Below are 24,013 nucleotides of genomic sequence, written 5' to 3'. Positions count from 1 at the left end.
ACTTATGGCTGTTCAAGTCTGCAAGCTGTGCAGTGCTGCAAGCAGAGGAAAGTCGGCAGCAGCATTGAAGAGGAAGCAGGAGACAAAAGTTGAGGGTTCCCGGGTCTTAGATGATACATTGTAGGATAACCCCAGGAGGATAAGTATTTATTCATTGTCCCTTCTCCATTGATGGTCACACTGTCAGAGCTATACAGACTTGAATATGAGGCGGCTGTGACTCTGGGCCCCTGCCTCAGGAGGCTTACACATTGCCCCTAGTGGTGGGGAAGACCCTGCTCTGCTTGTCTTCTTTTCAAGAAATGATTGTTTTCTCCCTGTCTCAACAGGGTCTCACTATGGAGCCCTGGTTGCCTTCGAACTCTACATAGACCAGGCTGGCCTCGAACTCACAGAGAACTTGCCTCTTTCTCCTAGAGCTGGGATTAGAGTTGTATGCAGCCACTGCCCGGCTAGGAAATGAAACCTTTTTTTTTTAAAGTTTATTTATGAGTACACTATCTTCAAACACACCAGAAGACGGCGTCAGATCCCATCACAGATGGTTGTGAGCCACCATGTGCTTGCTGGGAATTGAACTCAGGACCTCTGGAAGAGCAGTCAGTGCTCTTAACCGCTGTGCCATCTCTCCAGCCCCCTAGGGAATGAAATCTTGACCAGAATCACAGCCTGAGAGTAAAACTACCCTGCTCTGCTAGAAGTAGATCACAGCTGACTGCTGTTCCTTGTCTGGACGCTGAAGGCAGCTCCACACACCTTGGTACTTATGAAGATTTCTGTGAGGCATGGTGGCTTCTTCCTGAAATACCAGCACTAAGGAGGCTGAAGCAACAGGATTGCTACCTTGGGCCACAGAGTCAGAATCTCTTGAAAAAAAATTTTTTTAGAAATTGCTCATTTACTCTCTTCCCATGATATCCCCTGAATACTAAAGAGGACAGAAAAGTTTCCTGCATGGCAGAAGCTGGCTCCTGGGTCCTAAGCCAGCAAACAGGCTTTTGCCTTCACTGTGAAGTTTTACTAGTAGTTGCTGAGTGTGGAGGGCATCTTAACAAGGTACAGGGGACTTATAATCTGTTCAACAGCTCAAATCATTTATTGTCAAACCAAGCTGATTATCCTCAGGGCATTCGGTGTGTTGGGTCCTGCGAATCTCAGAGTACATCCTGCTTGGCCCGGACCTTCTTGGGCTTGATGTTCATGCGTTTCCAGACTTCAGCTGTGCTGCGATCGGCCCTGGTGACTCCACTGAAGTCAAACGTGGTGATACGGGGCAGGTTGCACAGCACGTACTGCCTGTGAGGAAGACTTGGGCTGGGGCCAGCCCTTACAGCAGGGAATGGCAGGGAGCTTGACTATGTTTTGGGAGGACTGGGTTCATTCTGAGAGCAAGGGGCATGCTTAGAGGTCTGGTACGTCCTGGGTCCACGTGTGGCAGAAGAATGGTCTTGAATTTCTTGTCTCCTCTCCCCTTGTTCCTTGGGGAAACTCACCTGGACCTTAGATCCAGGCACTTACCTGTACCCCTTTTCTTCCTCTATGGGGTTCCCATGGAGGGTCAGGCTCCGGAGACGAGGGAGGACAGCTAGCTTATTCACCTCCCCTAGGCGATGGATGCCGTTGCCGTGAAGGTAGAGGACACTTAGGTTGAAGAATGTTGTTAGGACCTGTTAGGGTAGAAATCAAAAGTCAGGCTGGACAAAGACTGGATCTCAGCTCAGCATGGACTATCTGGCAGAGGAAGAAAAGTTTGGAGACCAACTTGGCCTTCCTCTCCAGCCCACATAACCATTCTATATGACTCTAATATGCTTTCGATACTTTTAAAAAATTACTGCAAAAAAAAAAAAAACAAAAAAAAATTACTGGTTTTTTTAGTAGGGCATGGTGCCACATGGGATAGGTGGATACATGAGTTTGAGGCCAGCCTGGCCTACATAGGGAGTTCTAGGACAGGCAGGGCTGCAAAGAGAAATCCTGTCTTTAAAAAAAAAAAAGAAAACATTTTTTATATGATATATGGTTATTTTGCCTACATGTATGTATGTATAGTGCTTGCAGAGGCTATTGGATACCCCCTCCGCCAATGAAACTGGAGTTATGGATAATTGTGAGCCATCATGTGGGTGATGGGAACTGGAAGGGCAGCAAGTGCTCTTAATTGCTTAGTCATCTTTATAGCCCTTAAGTGTTTGCCTCCATGTATGTTTGTGCCCTGCATAAGAGGCTGGTGCTTGTGAGTCAGAAAAGGACATCAAATGGATGGTTGTGAACCACCATGTATGTGCTGGGAACTGAATCTGGGTCCTCTGCAAGAGCAACAAATACTCAACTGCTGAGCTCGCACACACTCTGTCTCTGTCTCTCTCTGTCTCTCTCTCTCACACACACACACACACACACACACACACACACACACACACGAGTAAATTAACCTTTTAAGTGCTTTTTAGAGAAAAAAAACTAAAGGAGACTGGTCAGGTGACAGCTCTCCTTCTTGAGTCTTATTTGCTCCTTAAGGCCCTTCCAACTGAGATGACCATCTGCAAGAGAGTATCAGCTCGGCACATACGTTTGAAGATCCTACTTAAGTTCATATCATTTACTATCACGGGAAGTCTCCAAGTCATGCCCCAAATCTCCTGCCAATGGGGATCTTGAGTAAAGATCTTTCCTTTTTCTAGAATTGTCTTTGCTTCCTTTCCCTTCTCTCATGTAGCCCAGACTAGCCTCGAGTTATGTAGCTGAGGATGACCTTAAGCTTAGCTTCCTACCTCTGCCTTCCAAATGCTAGAATTGGGAGCAAGCACCAACATACTTGGCCAAACTATTTTTTAAACTTAGATTTTTAAAAGGGGCTGGAGAGATGGCTCAGTGGTTAAGAGCACTGACTGCTCTTCCAGAGGTCCTGAGTTCAATTCCCAGCAACCACATAGTGGCTCACAACCATCTATAATAGGATCTGATGCCCTCTTCTGGTTTGTCTGAAGACAGCTACAGTGTACTCATACATAAAATAAATAAATCTTTAAAAAAAAAAAATCCAGCCGGGCGTGGTGGCGCACGCCTTTAATCCCAGCACTCGGGAGGCAGAGGCAGGCGGATTTCTGAGTTCGAGGCCAGCCTGGTCTACAGAGGGAGTTCCAGGACAGCCAGGGCTATACAGAGAAACCCTGTCTCGAAAAACCAAAAAAAAAAAAAAAAAAAAATCCCAGAACTTAGATTTCACAGAATGTAACTGATGACTTTCTCAGTAGAGCCCAGCACAAGACACAGTTAAGTGCCTAATGACAGTTCTAGTTTTGCTTCAGCCATTGATAGGCAAATTGGTTCTCTTACATTTTCATTTAATCCTTATAAAACCATTATGATTATGGCATCTTATCCCTATCCATAGGCAAGCCAAAGTTTTAAACTGTAGCTTGGGAGTCTTGGGAGGCAGAGGCAGGAGGATTTCTTGAGTTTGAGGCCAGCCTGGTCTACACAGTGAGTTCTGGGACAGCCAGGGCTACACAGACAAACCCTGTCTTGAAAAAATACATACATACATACATACAAGGCCAGCCTGGTCTAGATAGTGAATTCCAGGCCAGCCAGAGATACATAATGAGACCCTGTCTCCCATAAAGAAGTTATATACCTTGCTGACAGTGATTTGTACCTACATCTATGTGTCTCTACAACTGTGCCCTTAGAACTGCACCACACTGCCTCTGCTTCCTTGATAAGGGAGTAGAAAGGCTATGAGCTGGACACAATGGCTTCAAGCTACCCCCTGGTGTCCATCCAGGGCTGGGAACTCACAGGGTCAATGGTAGTCAGGTCATTGAAGGAGAGGTCAATCCAGGCCAGATTCTCTGGATGCTGTAGAAGCTGTGAAACCACCTGGTTGAAGTCTTTCAGATCATTGAGGACATTGTTGTTGAGCCACAGGGACTGGGTCAGTGACTTTCCTGACTTTGAGTGCCTCACCGGTCGTAGACCTGTCCTTGGCTCCTCGGTTACCAGATCTATGATGACAAAATAAGAATTGAGTTTGTTTGTTTGTTTGCTATTTTATTTGTATTTGCATGCCTGGTGTCTGCAGAAAGAAGAGGGTGTAAGATCCCCTAGAACTGGAGTTAAGGGTGGTTGTGAGCCACTATGTCGATACTAGGAATTGAACTTGAGTACTCTGTAGGTGCAACAAGTGCTCTTAACCTCCAAGCCATTTCTCCAGCCCGAGGCTTGTGGTCGGCATCTTTGCTTTTCTGCCTTTGGGGCTGATAAGGAAGAACTGAAAAGATGAACATACACGTGCTACTTTGAGGGCTTGGCAGGGCGTCAGCACTCGAGTCTAGTGAGACCATCCCTTTCTGAAGCTCCAAAGATCAGAGTAAGTTTAGAATAGGCCAAAGAATTTTAGGTTAGATGGTCTTCTCATGTCCCTTGCATCATTGGGGTCTGCGTATGTGACCCCTGTGCATGGAGTAGATCCCGTTCCATTTTATATAAGAACCTGAGTTGTTGGGGGCAAGCCAAGATAATATCACAAAATGCAAAATACTATTCTAGTGTAGTTGATAGAGTCACATCAGTGCTACACCTCCATTGTCTTCCTGAATGACAAGCTGTGGAAGGAAGTAGGTACATAACCGTAAGCAATGAGAGAGAATGTGGGGGCTCTGGATAAGCAGTAGGGCAGGGATGAAGCAGATGTGTCTCTCAGGAATTTCTATGGGCAGGATGGAAACAGACTGGAAATAAGTGTTAATGTGATAGTCCACAGTCGTTTCTGCAAGGAAAAGGTCTTGGTGCACTGAGAGCACAGGGAAGGTGAGTCTGAGCTGAACTTAGTAGATGAGGAGATGTTAACCATGCAGAGGAGGGGAAAAGGGTGAGAACGTGAGTAAGGCACAAGAAGAGAGTGGGATGGAGATGTGTGTCCACTGGAACCAGGCACAAAAGCACACTAGAAAAAAATCAGACAGGAGTCAGTCCTTAGTCCCAAATGCTAGGCTAAGATCTAGGGTTTTATCCTGTAGGAAATGGGAAGTTATTGGAGTGTTTAAAATAGACAATTAGGGGCTGGAGATAGGGCTTACTGGTTAAGAGCACTGATTGCTCTTCCAGAGGTCCTAAGTTCGATTCCCAGCAACCACATGGTGGCTCACAACCATCTGTAATGGGATCTGATGCCCTCTTCTGGTGTGTCTGAAGACAGCCACAGTGTACTCATATACATAAAATTAGCTTTTTACTTGAAAGGTGACTTAGAAGCTTCTACGTAGGCCCCCAATGGAGGAGCTGGAGAAAGTACCCAAGGAGCTGAAGGGATCCGCAACCCTATGGGTGGAACAACATTATGAACTAACCAGTACCCCGGAGCTCTTGACTCTAGCTGCATATGTATCAAAAGATGGCCTAGTTGGCCATCACTGGAAAGAGAGGCCAATTGGACATGCAAACTTTATATGCCCCAGTACAGGGGAACGCCAGGGCCAAAAAAATGGGAATGGATGGGTAGGGAAGTGGGGGGGAGGGTATGGGGGACTGTTGGGATAGCATTGGAAATGTAATTGAGGAAAAGATGTAATAAAAATATTAAAAAAAATAAAGTTTAGAAAGTGCAAAAAAAAAAAAAAAAAAGAAGCTTCTACGTAGACTGGATTTAGGAGGTACATAAAATTAAAAGATCATGTTGCCTAGCATGAAACAACACGAACACAGCAATTATGATTGAATATAGCAGTTATGATTTGGCTGACTGAATGTAAAGGTAGAAGGCTATTTTAGAGTGGTACCTAGCTTTTTGTTTAGGCCTTGATGAAGAATTTTGGGGAGAATTGGGTTGGAAAAGTGAGTTCAGGCTTGGGTTTGGTGTGTTCGATGTTCCTGTTGAATGAAAAGGCAAGAGATGCCAGGTAGGCAGGTAGGCAGGAATGAAGGCCTAAAGCTGAGAAGACATCCTTGCAAATGATGAGTACAGGGTATATATTGTTAGGCAGACAAGCAGTCCCTCAGAGAGGAAGGGGAAGCCATTTAAAAAGCTAGTGAATAAGCCGGGCATGGTGGCACACATCTTTAATCCCAGCACTCAGGAAGCAAAGGCAAATGGATTTCTGAGTTCCAGGCTAGCCTGGTCTACAAAGTGTGTTCCAGGACTGCCAGGGCTACACAGAGAAACCCCGTCTTGAAAAGCAAACAAAACAAAACAAAAAGTTAGTGAATAATCTGAAGAGCAGGAAGATACAAGACAGAATGGTTTTATTTATTTTTAATTAAAATGTTATGGATATGGTGTTTTGCCTGCATATATGTTTGCCATGCCTAGTAAGGCTAGAAGAGGTCATGGGATCCCTGAGAACTAGAGTTCCAGGTGGCTGTCAGCCATGGGGGTGCTGAAGATCCAAACCAGGTTCTTTGGAAGAGCAGCCCTGGCTTAGCTTACTTAGCTGGTGCTAAGCCATCCCTCAAACTCCTGAGAGAATAGGTTAAAGGTGTTTGGAGTGTGTGCAGTATATGGAGAGTAAGTTCTAGGAAAGACAAGGACTTAACACTAATTCTGGCAGCTCAGACGTAGCTGGTAACTGTGTAAAGGCTTGAGGACAGAAGCCGGATTGGAGTGAAAATGAGCTGGAAGTGCAAGCAGATAGCCTGGACACCCATGCTGGAAAGTGAATGTGCAGAGAAAACACACCTCTTCCCTGCTATGTTCTTCAAATGAGGTTCATAATGAGGGTGGGTGGGCTCTGCCCAAGCTGGCATTTGTGCGAGACCCAGAACCAAACTCAAGCGGTTCCATTTTCTCTACTGCCTCTAAGCCTTTAGCAAAGTCTGGGGACCTGTAGGGACAAAGCACTTTTGCGAAATCTAGCCAGCTTCCACATACACGTCCATCCGTTTTACAAAGTTTTTCTCAGCTGCAGGTCAGACAGTATCCGCCAGGTGGCTCACTGCCTTAGTCTTGGAATGAACAGGACACAAGGTTGAGGCCTGAATAGGGTGGTGTATGCTGCCCATGAGTAGGGTCCAGATCATGTCTGCTGCTCGCTCACACCTTCCAAACACTTTCAAATGATTTGACTTAGATGAATAAAAATGTCAGACTAACTCCACATGTTCTGCAAGGTTTCAGCACATGCTCTGCTAATGCAGAAGCCTAAGGGGATGTCTCATACAAACCCTGGTCCTAAGCTGTGAGGGAACCACTAGACAGAGTTGTCGATAATATGAGGCAGCCTGGGCTCCTATTACCTTGGGTAAAAATGGTATCTAAAATTGCTATAGATATCTGTACCAAGGTAGCATATTACTTGAGCATGTGTTAAATGCTTCCTAGTTCAGAGTAGGTCTGGCTGGACCACAAATATCAACAGTAAAGAGAACTAGAATTGGGAGAGGGGTACTGACTGCAGGGATCCTCCTGGTAATTTCTCAAGTGTTGCCATGTAACTTTTTCCACATGCCCAGAAGTCACTTTGAAGAACTTTTAGTGTCATTTACCTGTTTCCATGATGGAAAAGGATTGGCAGGTGTATATGGGAAACCCTCTTAGTACTTAGTTTGTGAATGGATTAGCAAGTACTGGTTGTGCATGGGGTAAGCCTATGTTTGGTAACACGCCCCAAAGCTGCTGCTTAACCAGGTAGCCCAAATTAGATGTCTCAAGGACCCCCTCAACTCTGTCCTTTCTTTACCTTCTAAGTGTTGTTGAAGCTCTGGGGAATTGAAAGGGCTTGCGTTTGCTATGTCTGTCCCTCTACCCCCACTTAGCAAGGAGTACAATTGCCTGGTGTGTGTGTTTGCACATATATGTATATAACTGTGTAATATCAGGAGCTCACTAATTTCTGAACCACTAGTTGAGTGTGTGACATCTGCAGGTTCTATTTTATGATGTACAGGTACCTTGGGAAGAGCTGTCTAGTGTCTTCCTCCTCTGGAGGAGTCCACAAAGAGCAGAGTCAGGCTTTCCCATTGAAAGGTGAAAATGTCAGTGCTGTAGTAGGAGTGGTTACACTGCACCCCCAATCACCTTTGCTTGTTTGCACAAAGCTATAATTGCAACTAAAACCTTTATGAACTCTGTACTCCATCAGTCAGAAGTAATGTAGAACACAATAAAGATCACAGTAGGTGAGTCTGTGCTGGGGATACCGACATGAGCTGCCAGTGTGGTGAATACTAACTCAAGTAGTGCCCTGAACCAAAGCCCAACCTGGAAACACTATGAGCTAATGAGTGGCTGACTGACAGAAAGCCAGTTCATAGTTCTAGGTTAAGTGAGTTTGTACATGTGTTCTGTGAGGTCAGTAACCAAAGGCAAGGGTGGGTGGCAATACTGCCTACTCCTTAAGCAAATGGTACTGTGAGAGCTTTGACATGCACCATGAAAGGGGTTAGCTGTCCATTTAGGAAGGCAGTGAATCGTACACTGAGATTACATGTGGGCAGAGCTGGAACCGCTGCGAGTGTTGGTGGTAATGGAATAAATTTGGTATGTATGGAATGAAGAAATTTGTCAAAAATTTTCACTGGAAATATGCCAGTCTGATGCTAAAAAGATCTCTTGGGTTTTACCAATGAGCATAACAGGCCTGTGTTCCTAGAAAAGAGATAGGGTTCTGCTAGCAAGGTGGAACATGGCAACAGGCTGTTTTTATTTAGTAGTTTCTTCTTTTCAAGATAAAAACAGAAGACTAAGACATTTGTTTGATTGAGTGATTTCTCAGTATTCTTCATGAACTTCTGGCTACCACCTGGCTTTTTCTGAAGATGGGTCAACTACCATAAGAGATCCCTGGTTCCTTCTGCATTTGCTACCTTAAAAAACTGGGGTGTGTGGGGGAGGGGAGACTCGCTGGTTAAGAGCACTTGTTACTCTTGCAGTAAACCAGAGTTTGAATTCAGTACCCACATGGAGGCTCTCAATCAACCCTGCCTAACTCTATCTCTAAGGAAGCTGAAGCCCTCTTCTGACGTCCATGGCACTAGGCATGTGCATGATACATGTACACGTACATTCAGGTAAAACATTCCTACACATAAATCTAAAATAAATTAAAAAAGAAAATTTCGCTGGGCAGTGATGGCGCATGACTTTAATCCCAGCACTCGGGAGGCAGAGGCAGGCAGATTTCTTAGTTCAAGGCCAGCCTGGTCTACAGAGTGAGTTCCAGGACAGCCTGGGCTATACAGAGAAACCCTGTCTCAAAACAAAACAAACAAACAAAGATCACAGAACCTGGAAGGGACAGTGCTGCAGCTAAAGAGCACTAGCTGCTCTTCAAAGGATTTCCCCACCGGCACGAAGGCTCACAGCCATCAGTAACACCAGGCTCGGGTTTAATACCCACTCTGGCCTCTGCTTGCACCAGGCACACAAGGGATATAGATATACATGCAGGTAAAATACTCATACACATAAAGTTAAAATATTTTTAATCTCAAGGCTGAGGATGAAGCTCAGATGTAAAACATTTGTCCTATATGTCAGAGGTCTTGCATTCACTCCTTAACCAGTAAAACAAAAAAATCTTACTCTACCCTCTTCTTCCTTCAAAGACAGCAAGAAGTTGGGAAAATTCTGTTTAGGCTTTTTGTTTGTTTTGGTTTTCGAGACAGGGTTTCTCTGTTTATAGCTTTGGTTGTCCTGGAACTCACTTTGTAGACCTTGAATTCACAAAGACCCTCCTGCCTCTGCCTCCCAAGTGCTGGGACTAAAAGCCTGCACCACCACCGCCCAGGCTGTGTAGGCTTTAAAAAAAAGACTTAAGGATTGTTTGTCTTGGTACCATACAGCCTCATGTGATGCTGTACTGAGTGCTGTGCTCTGCTGACCTTGGACCATTTGGACGCTTTTGAAGGAGTAGTCAAGAGGAGGCTCCTGCACCGAAGTGTTCATATAGTCCCGTGTGCTCATAGTTCAGGCCATCATTCATCAGGTGGAAGCATGGGCCCTGGGAGTCTGGCTTCAGCCTGGGAGGACAGAGGAGAATCAATCTTCCAGATATGGAGTCTAGGCTCAGGATTCCCCACAGCCCTCCACACTGCTTTCTACTCTCTAGAGCTCTAGGTCTGCCTATCTGCATTGCCATTTTAAGATACTGGTGCTTCCATGTATAGTATACTTCTTAGATAAACTTCACAGCACTCTGAACTCATCTGATAGTTCGAGCACCCTTATCTTAGGAGATGTTTTGTTTTATTGACATAGGGTCTAATGTCGCCCAGGCTAATCTCAAATTAACGATCTACCTTCCACAGCCTCCTGAGTGTTGGAATTATGGGTATGTACCATCACACAAGGCTATAGTACCCATTTCTATTTTCCAGATGAAGAAATTGAGACCCAAAGGGTAAAGGACTTGCCCAGAGTTAAGCCGAGTCAGTTGTGGACCGCAGTCATAGTCTCCAGGATCATACTCTGAGAACCTTCTTGCAACTCCACAATAGTTACCATAGAGACTGCCTGCTGCCTAGTCTCTGTTGACATCACCTGCAGTATTTTCTTGCTTGACAAACCCTTGAAGACCTTCCCTGAACCTGATGGGTGTTTGAGAGCCCTTCACTTTCTGACACAGCTAGGTATTTGCTCCCTTCTCTGCGCAGCTTGTCAATCAGCCCTTTCCATCTGAGTACCCTGTTTCTAGTCACAGCTTGGGTTTAACTATGTATAAACAGAAAACAGAGTCTACCCTCACTCACCTGTCACTGAGGCCTGAAACGCCATCATAAGGGATTCATTCCTTTGGGTTCAGGGATTGTTCCCTGTTAAAATGGAAACATCCCTCAGAGAGAGGTGAACACAAAGTTATCAGTCATTTGTAATGTGTGATGTATCTTATCCAGTCCTTTCCATTCTGTTAGGGAAAGTAACGCTAAGAACACGTTTTTCCTGAGACTAGGAAAAGCCGTGGAACACTACTCACCTGGGAGGAAGAGAGCTGGAAACTCTGCCAAGGGCTGTTGGTGTTTGGTGTGTGTGTTCTATTGTGTATTCTTTATTGTGTTCTATTGTGTGTGGGAATCATAGAAACAAAAGGCAAACAAGATGTGTCTCTAGCCGGGCATGGTAGCGCATGCCTTTAATCCCAACACTCGGGAGGCAGAGACAGGTGGATTACTGAGTTCGAGGCCAGCCTGGTCTACAAAGTGAGTTCCAGGACAGCCAGGGCTACACAGAGAAACCCTGTCTTGACACCCCCCCCCAAAAAAAAACCCCAAAACCCAGATGTGTCTCTAGGCTAGAGTCCCCTTTCACCCTACCCAATGTCAACACTTTATCTCCTCACTTCCCAAAGGATGAGGGTTAGAGCAATTACACACTCAGAGAGCAGGATGCTCTGTAGAGCAGTGCTGTCAGAAGAAGAGAATGCAAGGCACAAATGCAGGCCTCATATATGATCTTTTAGATACATAGTTTCAAGATTTTAGAAGCTATGTGGGCTAATGAGAAGGCTCAGCAGGTAAAAGGCATGTGCTGCACAAGTCTCAACCTGAATTTGATCCCTGAAATATAATAGGAGAAAATCAACTCCTTAAGATTGTCTCAGCCGGGCAGTGGTGGCAACACACCTTTAATCCCAGCACTTGGGAGGCAGAGGCAGGCAGATTTCTCAGTTCGAGGCCAGCCTGGTCTACAAAGTGAGTTCCAGGACAGTCAGGGGTACACAGAGAAACCCTGTCTGGAAAAACCAAAAGAAGGAGGAGGAGGAAGAGGAAGAAAAAAGATTGTCTCATGACCTCCAGAGACTAGTCCACACACACACAGAAGTGAATATATGGATATTTTTCAGAGCTATAATTTCAATAAAATGAAGTGGGTGAAATTAATCCTAATATACTCAGTATATTCAAAATATTTAACATGTAATCAATACTAGGAATTACTGGGCTATTTTAGAGTCTACCCCAAGATGAATTAGCTACCTGTTGAGTCAGGTGCTTAATTGTCACATATGACTAATGGCCATCAATCTGGCAATGCTGATCTAGAAAATTAAAAATGAAGACAAAAGCCAGGCACATGCTTTTAATACCAGCACTCAGAAGATAAAGGCAGGCTGATCCTCAAGTTCAAGGCTAGCCTGTTCTACAAAGCAAAGCAAGTCCTAGGACAGCCTGGGCTACACAGAGAAACCCTTTTTCTAAAAACCACCACCACCACTCACAAAAAGGGGCAAGGGGGAGGAGGTCAGAAACTAGGTTAAAAGAGTAAATGTATCAGGGACCGCAAGACTTAGTTATGACATTCTTGGCAGCCAAAGCACAAAGGGAAATCTTGGGATATATAATACTCATTAATCACAGGAGTCAAAAGAAGAAATCAACCCATATGCAGAGACAATGAAATTGCCAAGCACTATTCAAATAAATTTTGTTAAAAGCCAAAGCCAAGAGGCACATCTGTAGTCCTAGCACTTGGGACATTAAGGCCGGAAGATTGTGAGTTTGAGGCCAGCCAGACATGCCAAGAACAAACAACAAGAAACTAAGGACATAGCTGGGCGTGGTGGCGCACGCCTTTAATCCCAGCACTCGGGAGGCAGAGGCAGGCGGATTTCTGAGTTCAAGGCCAGCCTGGTCCTACAAAGTGAGTTCCAGGACAGCCAGGGCTACACAGAGAAACTCTGTCTCGGAAAAAAAAAAAAAAAAAAAAGAAACAAAGGACATAGTTACATAGTTGAGAATGCAAAGGCATAGCTGGGAATGCTAGGTGTCTGGTAGACAGAGGAGGCTGAGGTAGGAGGACCATAAAGCCAAGGTCTGCCTGGGTTATAATGAAATCCTATCTCAACCACAACAAAACTCAGGACGAAAGCATTGGTTTTAGTTTAGACTTAATAAATGCAGTGCAAGTGCCAGGCGTGGTGGCGCACACCTTTAATCCCAGCACACTGGAGGCAGAGGCAGGCGGATTTCTGAGTTCAAGGCCAGCCTGGTCTACAAAGTGAGTTCCAGGACAGCCAGGGCTATACAGAGAAACCCTGTCTCAAAAAACCAAAAACAAACAAACAAACAAAATGCAGTGCAAGTAAATTCCTTTCTTGGTAATTTAATATATGTGTCTTAGGGTTTTACTGCTGTGAACAAACACCATGACCAAGATAACTCTTATAAAGGACAGCATTTAATTGGGTCAGGCTTACAGGTTTAGAAGTTCAGTCCATTATCATCAGGGCAGGAACATGGCAGCATCCAGGCAAGCTTGGTACAGGAGAAGCTGAGAGTTCTCCATCCTCACCTGCAGGCTGCTAGGAGACTGGACAAGAGTCTTAAAGCCCATACCCACAGTGACACACATACTCCAACAAGGCCACATGTCCTCCAACAAGGACACACCTCCAAACAATGCCACTTCCTGGGCTAAGCATATACAAACCATCACAGTATGTAAGGACAGACTTTATCAGGCTTGGAGGAATAACATAGTAGTATCTTGAGCCAGCCATGGGGTTGCATGCCTTTAGTCACAGCACTCGGGAAGCAGAGGCAGGTGGATCTATGTGAATTCAAGGCTAGCCTGGTCTACAAAGAAAATACCTAGACAACCAGGGCTACACAGAGAACAGCTGTCTTGAAAAACCAAGGAAAAAAATAGCAGTCTCACTGAGCACCTGAAACTCAGCATTTAGGAAGTAGAGACAGGACCATCAGGAGTCATGGTCATTCTAGCTCCATAGTGAGTATGAGGGCAGACTGGGCTACATGAGACTCTTCCACAACAACTTTTTGGAAAGTGTCAGCCTGAATCACACAGCATCTGAATTCTGTCACATATTTGATGGTCCCATGGACATTGATTGTTTGTTAGAAATACCTGAATCTTTTAGATACCAAGTCTACAGGAAACTGTGGTAACTTGATGGAGACATAGAACTTGAGTTGAAGCCTGAGACTAATGGTCAAATCTGAGTTCGTGGATAGCTTAGTCTACATAGCAATTTCCAGGACTTCATAGAAAAATCCTATCTTAGGGCTGGAGAGATGGCTCAGCAGTTAAGAGCACTGACTGCTCTTCCAGAGGTCCTGAGTTCAAATCCCAGCAACCACATGGTGGCTCACAACAATCTGTAATGAGATTTGATGCCCTCTTCTGGTGTGTCTGAAGATAGCTACAGTGTACAGTATACAGCTACAATACACATAAGATAAATAATTCTTTTTAAAAAAACCCTATCGCCGGGCGTGTGGCGCACGCCTTTAATCCCAGCACTTGGGAGGCAGAGGCAGGCGGATTTCTGAGTTCGAGGCCAGCCTGGTCTACAAAGTGAGTTCCAGGACAGCCAGAGCTACACAGAGAAACCCTGTCTCGAAAAAACCACACACACACATACAAAAACCCTATCTTAGAACAAAACAAACAAACAAAACCCAACAACAACAAGATGGAGCTGCTGAACTCTATTTGAGAGTTTAAATTTTCATTACTGGAGACAGACCATCATGGGAAAGGAAAGCCATGGAAGAGTGGGAGAAGAAACTTACAAAAATCAGGATCAAGAAGGAAGATCTTAGCTGGTCAGAGTGCTCTCCCTCCCACTTGTGAGGAAGGCTAAGACAAGCGCTCAAGTTCAGGGCCAACCTGGGCTACATAGTGAAATCCTTTCTAAAAATCAAAGTGGCTGTGGTGGCTTACATTTGTAATCCGAGTACTTGGGAAGTGGAAGCAGAAAGATCAGGAGTTCAAAGTTACTCTCAGTTACAGAGCAAGTTTGAAGTAACCACTGTCCTATACAAAACTATCTCAAAATAAAAAAACAAGAGATCAGAGCTTATAGCAGCAGAGATGAAGACTCCTTGGGCAAAACCAAGTCAAGCTGGAAGGAACACATGGGCAGCATGGTAGAGGTCCTCACTGCCCTGACTGCTGGCATGTCTACTCACCCATGCCAGAGCAACTTAGTTACCATTTGGGTTAGGAAAATCTATAGGCATTCAATAACTCTACTATTCGTTATTATTATTATTATTATTATTATTATATGCTGTGATGTTAGGGATTGAATGTACACCCTTTGCACATACTAGGCAGGCAAGCTCTGGTACGGAGTCACATCTGCAACCTCCACAGGTTTTTGTAAAACTAGAAGAACCTAGCGCAGGCAGAAGCCCAACCTAGTTCAGGACCCACATTTATTTATTTATTTATTAATAAATGTAAAAATGTATATATATGTGTGTCTGTTTTGCCTGTATGCATATTTGTGCACCACTTATGTCTGCTGCCTATAGAGGCCAGAGGTTAGATCCCTGGGGACTGGAGTTATAGACCGTTGTGATCAATCATGTTGGTGCTGGGAACTGAACCTGGTTCCTCTCAAAGAATACCCAGTGCTCCTGACTGCTAAGTCACTTTCTAGTCCCTATTTTTTGTTTATTTTTTTGAGACAAGATCCCATGTATCTCAGCTGGTCTCAAACCCGTTGTGTAGCTAATGTTAACCTTGGACTTCTAAGTTTCTTGCTTCACTTCCCAAGTGCTGAGATTATGGGAGTGGACCAGGATATCCCACTTTCCTACAATAGGTTTGATGACGTTGGGGATTGAATCCTTATCCTCAGACTAAGCTCTAGGTTGGAGCCCGAGTTCTGTACCACTGAACATGTACTTTAAAATACCACAGAAGTTTTTACTGTTCTTTGGTGACTAGAACTTGAGTGCAGAAATGATTTTGTGTAGCACCAACTTCCAATCAATCTTTTCTTTTTTATTTATTATGTATAGTGTTCTACCTGCATGTATGCCTGCATGCCAGAAGAGGGCATTGAGTCTCACTACAGATGGTTGTGAGCCACCATGTGGTTGCTGGGATTTGAACTCAGGACCTCTGGAGGAGTAGTCAGTGCTCTTCACCGCTGAGCCATCTCGCCAGCTCCCCAATCAATCTTTTGAAGAAGACTGCAAATAGAGCTCTGAGATGGTGGGTGATTCTGCTTGTTATAGCTAGCACTGTGCCTCATTCACCATCATCAAGGAACTTGGCTTATCAGAGGCCCTTAGGGAGTGAGAAGCTGCCCAACACTCCGATTTCTGTTTGGGCAGTTGACACTGAACTATTCTAACAATGGCTAACAACTGGTTCCCAGCTCCGGCTGTTTCATTCCACATCTCATTCCCAGTAAGATATCAATTTAGTTCTGCAAGTGTTTGTTGAGTGCCTGCTGCCCTATGCCAGACCAAAAGGAATGAAGACAAAGAACAAATAATAGAACCCTGTCAGGAACACAGAGGGGCCTGCTAGGCTTCTATTGATTGTGGCAGAGCAATTGGTAGCCAGTTCCAATCTACAGTTGCATATTTAGTGAATATTCTGTTTAACCACTCAGCCCTAGTAGTCCTGGGCCTGTACCACCACCTCCACTTCCACCTTCCCTTTCTTTGCTTTGCCTCCCAAGTGTTGGGATTAAAGGAGAACCGCCATGTCCTGCTGTTTTTTGTTTGTTTTGTTTTAAAGACAGAGTCTCTATATAGTCCTGTCTGGTCTGAAACTTGCTAATGTAGACCAGGCTGCTTTGAACTCATGGAGATCCTCCTCCTGCAACCCAAGTGCTGTGATTTTAGGTGTGTGTGTGTGTTTACAAATGTGGGTATGGGTATCCATACTGACATGTACATGTATGTGGAGACCGAAGGAGAACCTTGGGTGTATTTCCTCAGTTGCCATCCGCTTCCCCCATGTTTTTTGAGAAATGGTTTCTTAATGACCTAGAACTTACCAGGCAGGCTAAGTTGACTAGGCAGGTCTCTGAGTGCCTCTGATCCCCCAGTGCTGGGATTATAAATGTATAGCATCATGTCTTATGAACTGAGTTCCTTCCTTATGCTTGCAGGGCAAGTACTTTACCAGTCAAACTGTCTCTCCAGTCCCTAAAGTATCCTTTTAGATCTAAAACATAGTCTTATACTTACTTTATGAGTGTTTTGCCTATATGTATGTGCACCATAAATGTGCCTATGGAGATCAGGGGATTGCCAGATGCTGTGGAACTGGAGTCATAAATGGATTGAGCTACCACACGGGTACTGAGAACTGACCCTGGGTCCTGTGGAAGAGCAGATGGTGCTTTAACTCCATCTCAGTGCTCAGTGCTTTAACTGCTGAGCCATCTCTTCAGCCTCATGTGCCTTCTTATATACAGTCTTGAAAATGTATATATATATATGTATGTGTGTAGATATATTTTAAATTATATATGTATATTTAGAGTTATATGTATGTGTCTGTATGAAGGTACCCATAGATGCCAGAAGGCAGCATCAGATTCTCCTGGAGCTACATTACAGAGTGTTGTGAGTCACCCAGTGCAGGTGCTAGGAACTAAACTCAGGTCTTCTTCAGGAGTACATACACTTAACCACTGAGTCATCTCTACAGCTACATCACCTCCATTTTGAAACAGGTACTCCCATAGCTTCAGCTGGCCTGGAACCTTCTAGGTGGCCAAGGATGACTTGAATTCCTGATCCTCTCTGCTTCTACTGCCCCAGTGTGAAGATTGCAGATATGAGTCACCACACCTGGCTTTGTTAAAATCTTTCTTTTTTCTTTTTCTTTTTTGGATTTTTCGAGACAGGGTTTCTCTGTGTAGCCCTGGCTGTCCTGGAACTCACTCTGTAGACCAGGCTGGCCTCGAACTCAGAAATCTGCCTGCCTCTGCCTCCCAAGTGCTGGGATTAAAGGCATGCGCTACCACCGCCCAGCTAAAGTCTGTCTTTTCCAAAGAAAACAGATGATTTTAATTTATCAATTTAGGTATTAAATCTGGCAAGAATCAATGATTCCTATTCAGTGGTCTCTCCTGTGTCCTTCCCCTTTGCACTATAATTTTATACTCCTATGCTGAGCTCAGCATTTGAACCAGCCAGTGAAATGCTGATCAAATGAAGAAAACGGAAGAAAGTGCTCTAGCACTGAGCTATATTTCCAGCCTGGCAAAGAGAAGCTTTACAGGATGGCTTGCTCTCTTGCTGTCTGCCAATGCCATGAGAACTGTCTGGAGTGCTGGGGAGATGTGAGACGTATGCCTGTGGCAGAGGTCACTGAAAATGAGGCAATGACTTGAGCTGAGGCCAGCTTCAACTAGTTCACAGTCAGCTAACTCCCAATGTCAAGACTGGTAGGTCACCTAATCCACAAATGAACTCAGCCAGGATAAGAACCGTCCAGGTACCTCAGAGTCATCAAAGGAAGAATAAATACTTATTGCTTGAAGCCATTGTGGGTTTGGATAGTTTGGTTCACTACACAGCAACAGCTAACTGACCCATTCCTCATTTGCACTTTGGACACAACTTTATTATCATCTACTGTGATAATAAATACTTGTGAAATGATGAATCCTACCTGAAGAGCTATTGTATGGAAGTAGCCATATTGTTAGTACTTTACTCTCTGTGTTAGGGGGCCCTGCACATGCCAGGACAAGTACTCTAGGAATTGAGTTACACCTTCAGTCCTCCGACTTAATTTCTTTATTATTTATTTAGTTTCTGTTTTCTTCCTGTAAACTTCAAGATAGGGACAGAAAGTTAGACTTGTGTTTTGATAAATACTCTACACGGAACTTGACAAAGACTGGGTACTGGCTTGATGGGTAAATGGAGTGATTAAAGAAAAAAAGGGATAGGCCGGGCAGTGGTGGCGCATGCCTGTAATCCTAGCACTTGGGAGGCAGAGACAGGTGGATTTCTGAGTTTGAGGCCAGCCAGGTTTCTACAGAGTGAGTTCCAGGACAGCCAAGAATGCACAGAGAAACCCTGTCTTGAAAAACTAAAAACTGGGGCTGGAGAGATGGCTCAGCGGTTAAGAGCACTGGCTGCTCTTCCAGAGGTCCTGAGTTCAATTCCCAGCAACCACATGGTGGCTCACAACCATCTGTAATTGGATCCAATGCCTTCTTCTGGTGTGTCTGAAACAGTGACAGTGTACTCATATACAATAAATAAATCTTTAAAAAAAAAAAAGTATCTTTTGGGCTGGCGAGATGGCTCAGTGGGTAAGAGCTTTGACTGCTCTTCCGAAGGTCCTGAGTTCAAATCCCAGAAACCACATGGTGGCTCACAACAACCCGTAATGAGATCTGACACCCTCTTCTGGTGCGTCCGAAGACAGATACAGTGTACTTATGTATAATAATAAATAAATCTTTGGGCTGAAGCGAGCAGGGACTGAGCAAGCAAAGTTGACCGGAGCAAGTAGAGGGAGGTCCTAAAAATTTAATTCCCAACAACCACATGAAGGCTCACAACCATCTGCACAGCTACAGTGGACTCACATACATAAAATAAATAAAGAAATATTTAAAAAAAAAGGGGGGATAAATGAAGGCTTAAGTGTGTCAGGAAGAATAGCAGACTCCCAGGTGGGATGCCACCTTCCTCAGACCTGCGGCTGCCCTCAGGCAGGCACTTTCCCAGCCACTCTTCTGAATGAAGACTCTTCATGTGGTGTTCCTCTCACCAGCTGACTCACTGATCTGACCAATGACAGGGTTAAGGGTACACTTGTTTTGAATTGGAAGTTTTCTTTTCAAAACTTAATTTAAAAAAATGTACATGTTTCTGGCACTGGGGCACCCACTTTTAATCCCAGCACTAAGGAGGCAGTGGCAGGCAGATCTCTGAGTTTGAGGTGAGCCCAATCTATAGAGGGAGTTCTAGGAAAGCCAGGGCTACACAGACAAATCTTGTCTCAGAGAAACAAAAGCAAAACAAACCTACAGCTGCTAATATGATAGCTGACATCAAATAAAACAACAGGAAGATGTACAAGCAGACCTGGAGAGATGGCTCAGCAGTTAGGAGCACTGACTACTCTTCCAGAGGTCCTGAGTTCAATTCCCAGCTACTACATGGTGACTCATAATCATCTGTAATGGGATCCAATGGCATCTTCTGGTGTGTTTGAAGACAGCTACAGTGTATTCACATACATTAAATAGATGATATATATATATATATATATTTAAAATACATGTACAAGCAGATGCAGGAATAAAGTCTTAATTTCCACGAAGAGTTTGGTACTTCCTAGAATACATGTAAAAGACACTAGATCTTTAAAAATAAACCCTGGATATTTCTTTGTCAATCTATATATATTTTTTTGTCTTTTAAAATTCCTGTATATTCCTCTTAACTTTTTAAATAGCTAAGTGGTACATAGTATACATGATATTTTTAACTTTATTGTTCATTTAACAATATGTTGACAAAAATTCCCAGTTTGGAGAATTAGTAAGAATTTGAATCTGTTTTATTGCTAGCCAGTTTCTGGCCCCCCTCCTTTTTTTTTTTGTTTTTTGTTTTGTTTTTTTAGAGATAGTCGTTTTTCTCTGTTAGTCGTGGCTGTCCTGGAACTCACTCTGTAGATCAGGCTGGCCTCAAACTCAGAAATCTGCCTGCCTCTGCCTCCCAAGTGCTGGAATTAAAGGCATGTGCCACCACTGCCCTGAGTTTCTGCCCTTTCTTTTTAATTTTTTTATCCCCCCCCCCCGTTTCTGCCCTTTCTTAAGCATGTTTTGACAGAAGGCTTGGAACAATGGTCAGATGAGGAGAACTGATAGGAGACTGACAGCCTAGCTCAAAGATGGCTGTCTCTGGGTTGCGGGGGGGGGGGGGGGGATCAAAGAATGCCATAAAAAACTGGCTACACAGCTAACATTTTCTGGAAGATTCTATCTCCAGGCACTAAAGAAAAGCCCAAGGACAACTTGGCTCCTGCCTGTGGACTCTTCTCTCTTATCCGCACTAATTCGGCAATCAGCCAAATCTGACAACTCACTGCCAGCTCCCCACACTCTCATGGGCCTGCCTCTCTGAAAGTTTCCCTTGCCAGGCTCATCTGCTTGGAATGGCGTAGTTTCTTTCAACTTTCCCTTTGTTATTCATACTTTGGGAGCTAGCTCCAGTTTGAACTTTTCTGAGAAATGGTTCCTCATCCCCAAATCTGGATCTATAATCTTTCTACTTGGCTCTCATCATACACTATCTATCCTTCTTGCCATGGTAGCGCTGAGAACACTCTATCTGTTCATAGTCTACCTGACCAAAAACTCCAGCAGGTCAGGAACCATGTTTGTCTCATGGTTGGATGTCATAGTTCACTCATCACCCAACTGCTACAACCGAATAAATGACAGAGAGGGACATGAGGCACTATACTGGAGAGGCCTGACCCAGTCATTTCTGAAGAAGTGACCGAGAGACCCGGAGGATATAGGCAAAAGGTGCAATAACAGGAGGAAAAGATGAGCATCTCAGAGGCTTGGGATGTACCTGAGAGTCGGAAGATACTTAGCACGTATGGGTTGGTTTTCACCACCCACTACCCACAAAAAAAGACAAGCATGTCTTAAAAGGTGTGGGCAAAGGCCATGTCTCCGTGGTGACTGTTCTAGTGTGTGCTCAGAAATTTGGAAGACCTTAAAAGTGATATAAACTAGAATGGAAAAAAGGAGTGTGTATAGTTAGAGTGCAGGCTGGAGAGGTGGCAGAGGCCACCCTGACATGCTTCTTTATTCTAAAAGCAGAAGGAAGCTATAGGGTATATATTGAATTTCAGGTAAGGAGAGTGAAAGAACAGATTTTCATTTTAAAAAATTATTTTGGTTGAAGTATGCGAAGTATCTGGAAGGGTAAGGAGGAAGGACAGGATGGTAGCTAGGACTGAATACAAATTATTTACAGTTAGGAGTCAGAGGCAGGATGAGCACAAATTTGAAGACAGCCTGGATATAAAAGACCATGTCTTTAAAAGAAAAACAAAACAAAACAAAACAAAACAAAACAAAACAGTGGGAGATGGAGAGATGGCTCAGCCAAGATCACTTGGTGCTCTTGCAGAGGGCCTGAGTTCAATTCCCACATTGGTGAGTTTGAGGTCAGCCTGGTCTACAGAGGAAGTTCCAGGGCTACACAGAGAAACCCTGTCTCAAAAAAGGAGGAGGAAGAGGAGTAGGAGGAGGAGGAGGAAGAAGAAGAGACAACATTTAGGTGTGGTGATGTATATCTTTAATCCCAGTACCGGTGAATGGATCTCTGTGAGTGTTTTGGTTTTTCGAGACAGGGTTTCTCTATGTAGCCCTGGCTGTCCTGGAACTCACTCTGTAGACCAGGCTGGCCTCGAACTCAGAAATTTGCCTGCCTCTGCCTCCCAAGTGCTGGTATTAAAAGCATGCACCACCACTGCCATGTGTTTTTTTTTTTGTTTGTTTGTTTGTTTTGTTTTTAAAACAAACATGAGGCCTAACATGAGGTGAGGTCGCCACCTTTGGAGGCGAGGGAGTGAGGGAAGGTAGATTGGATCAAGACATGTGAATGTGTGAAATTCACAATAAGAAAAAAGACATTTAGGTATTAAATGGATTACATTAGAAATGGAAGGGTTGGGGGCTGGTGAGATGGCTCAGTGGGTAAGAGCACCCGACTGCTCTTCCGAAGGTCCAGAGTTCAAATCCCAGCAACCACGTGGTGGCTCACAACCATCCGCAACGAGATCTGGCACCCTCTTCTGGAGTGTCTGAAGACAGCTACAGTGTACTTACATATAATAAATAAATAAATCTTAAAAAAAAAAAAATGGAAGGGTTATTAAGGGTAATACTTGGGGACTTGACTTGGATACATTGTGGGAATACTGGGTGAGACCCAGGCTTGGTAGAGAGGATTGGAGTGTACAGAGGAATACTGAACTTGACATGTCTCAAATATATCCTGGAGGAGATGTCAAGGACAGGATTGGTTATACAGATCTGGAATTTAAGAGAAGGCTTGGCTGGAGACATGCAGGTGGCAAATAAAGGTGTGGCTGTGGATGAGTCCTCAGAGGAGGGTATAGTGAGGTTGGAACACAAGACAGCACAGAAAAACTTTAAAATAGTAAGTGTACCAAGGGCAGTTTCAGATCTCAGGTTTCCTGGCAGCTGTTTCATATTTTGTTTAAACATGTCTGATTCCTATTTCTTTCAGTTTCCTTTCTTCATTAATAATTTCAAGGATGGATTTGGAACTGATTCATGTTGAAGTGTAAAGAACTCAGGACAGTCATACAGGTTCATTTTCCCTTGGACAGTTTAACAGAATCCCTGGGATGCAGCCAATTCAAGCTAGATGGAAATGGTTTGATCTTAAAGAAGTGTAATCTACTTCTAGTGTTGTCAATAGTGGCCTTGGGCAAGTCACTTATCTCTGGGTTTCAGTTTTTCGATCTGTGAAATAGAGATAAATATCACTGATTCATAGAGTTGTTTTAAAAGAAAAAGAGAGGCTGTAAAAAAAAAAAACCTTGGTAAGTTACTAAATGTGCTCAATCTTTTTTTGAGAAATGTGGAAGAAATGAAGATCTAAATTCTAGCTTCCAGAAGCTTGTCAGGCTTAGGATAAGGCTTAGGTGTAGGAAGAAGAGGCTAATTTACAGACGGCACACATATATGTGTGGATACGAGGAATCTGATGGTTCCCTGAAAAGGGTCTTCTTGCTTGGAAGAGTAAAAAAGCCCCGTGTCATTTTCTACATCTCCAGAAACCAAGGACTGCGAATTACTCTGATGTGTCATGACAAGCAAGTCCTAGTTCTTCCGAGGAAAACCATGCCCGAGGGCGTTTCTGATTTCCCCGTGTCTGGGACTTGAGGCACCCGTACTAGGAAAGCGCCATTCTTGTGCTAAGGCGCTCCTAAGCACCGCCAAAATATGTATGGGTATGATAACCATAGTCCCGCAGTTTATTTGAGTGTTGTGTTCACTCGTGAAGAGGAACGAGGGTTTGGGGAGAATCTCAGGTCCCCGTTTGGGAAAGTTCTTATTCTTTTTGTGGAGTTCCTCCCCTTTCAGAGAGCTCTGGCGTCCTAGAAGTTTTCCCGTTCTCCCGCCCAACTCACCCGCAGCCGCTTACCCTCCGGCTTCAGCGTCTCACTACCTGAAGAGTTACTCAGCGCAACCCCATAGCAACTACCTTAGTCACCACGCCCTAGACGGCTCAGTTGAACGTGCTCGTGGTGCGGCCCGGAACTTGTAGTTCACCAGGG

General features: G+C 44.3%; 1 protein-coding gene across 8 annotated transcripts; it reads right to left on the bottom strand.

Moving 5' to 3' along the window:
* Positions 1–1,073: 1,073 nt before the first annotated feature.
* On the bottom strand, positions 1,074–24,009 carry Lrrc51 (leucine rich repeat containing 51). Of its 8 annotated transcripts, none has more exons than XM_021166228.2 (6): positions 23,881–24,009; positions 10,690–10,752; positions 9,823–9,960; positions 3,805–4,010; positions 1,519–1,667; positions 1,074–1,296 (listed from the first exon to the last, which is right to left on the bottom strand). In XM_021166228.2, exons 3-6 carry the CDS (start codon positions 9,902–9,904, stop codon positions 1,155–1,157), a joined length of 579 nt encoding a protein of 192 aa, XP_021021887.1. In that variant the 5' UTR covers positions 9,905–9,960; positions 10,690–10,752; positions 23,881–24,009; the 3' UTR covers positions 1,074–1,154. The 8 variants fall into 8 exon arrangements, with proteins under 8 accessions (XP_021021887.1, XP_021021889.1, XP_021021888.1 ...); XM_021166230.3 differs by having other exon boundaries at positions 10,690–10,772; positions 23,881–23,958; XM_021166229.3 differs by having other exon boundaries at positions 23,867–23,957.
* Between the last annotated feature and the right edge of the window lie 4 nt (positions 24,010–24,013).

This window comes from Mus caroli, unplaced genomic scaffold (assembly GCF_978045245.1).
Source record: "Mus caroli unplaced genomic scaffold, Mus_caroli_1 scaffold_8, whole genome shotgun sequence".
NCBI lineage: Eukaryota > Metazoa > Chordata > Mammalia > Rodentia > Muridae > Mus > Mus caroli.
Note: the sequence above shows the minus strand (reverse complement) of the source record. Positions and strands in the feature narration are given on the sequence as shown.

What these genes read in the sequence shown, in the direction of transcription:
- Lrrc51 (XM_021166228.2), bottom strand. Translation starts at nt 9,904, where the DNA reads ATGAGCACACGGGACTATATGAACACTTCGGTGCAGGAGCCTCCTCTT. An exon ending in AAGCGTCCAAATGGTCCAAG is followed by an intron (nt 4,011 to 9,822) that starts GTCAGCAGAGCA and finishes TTGTCATCATAG; the next exon opens with ATCTGGTAACCGAGGAGCCA. An exon ending in GAGGAAGAAAAGGGGTACAG is followed by an intron (nt 1,297 to 1,518) that starts GTAAGTGCCTGG and finishes TCTTCCTCACAG; the next exon opens with GCAGTACGTGCTGTGCAACC.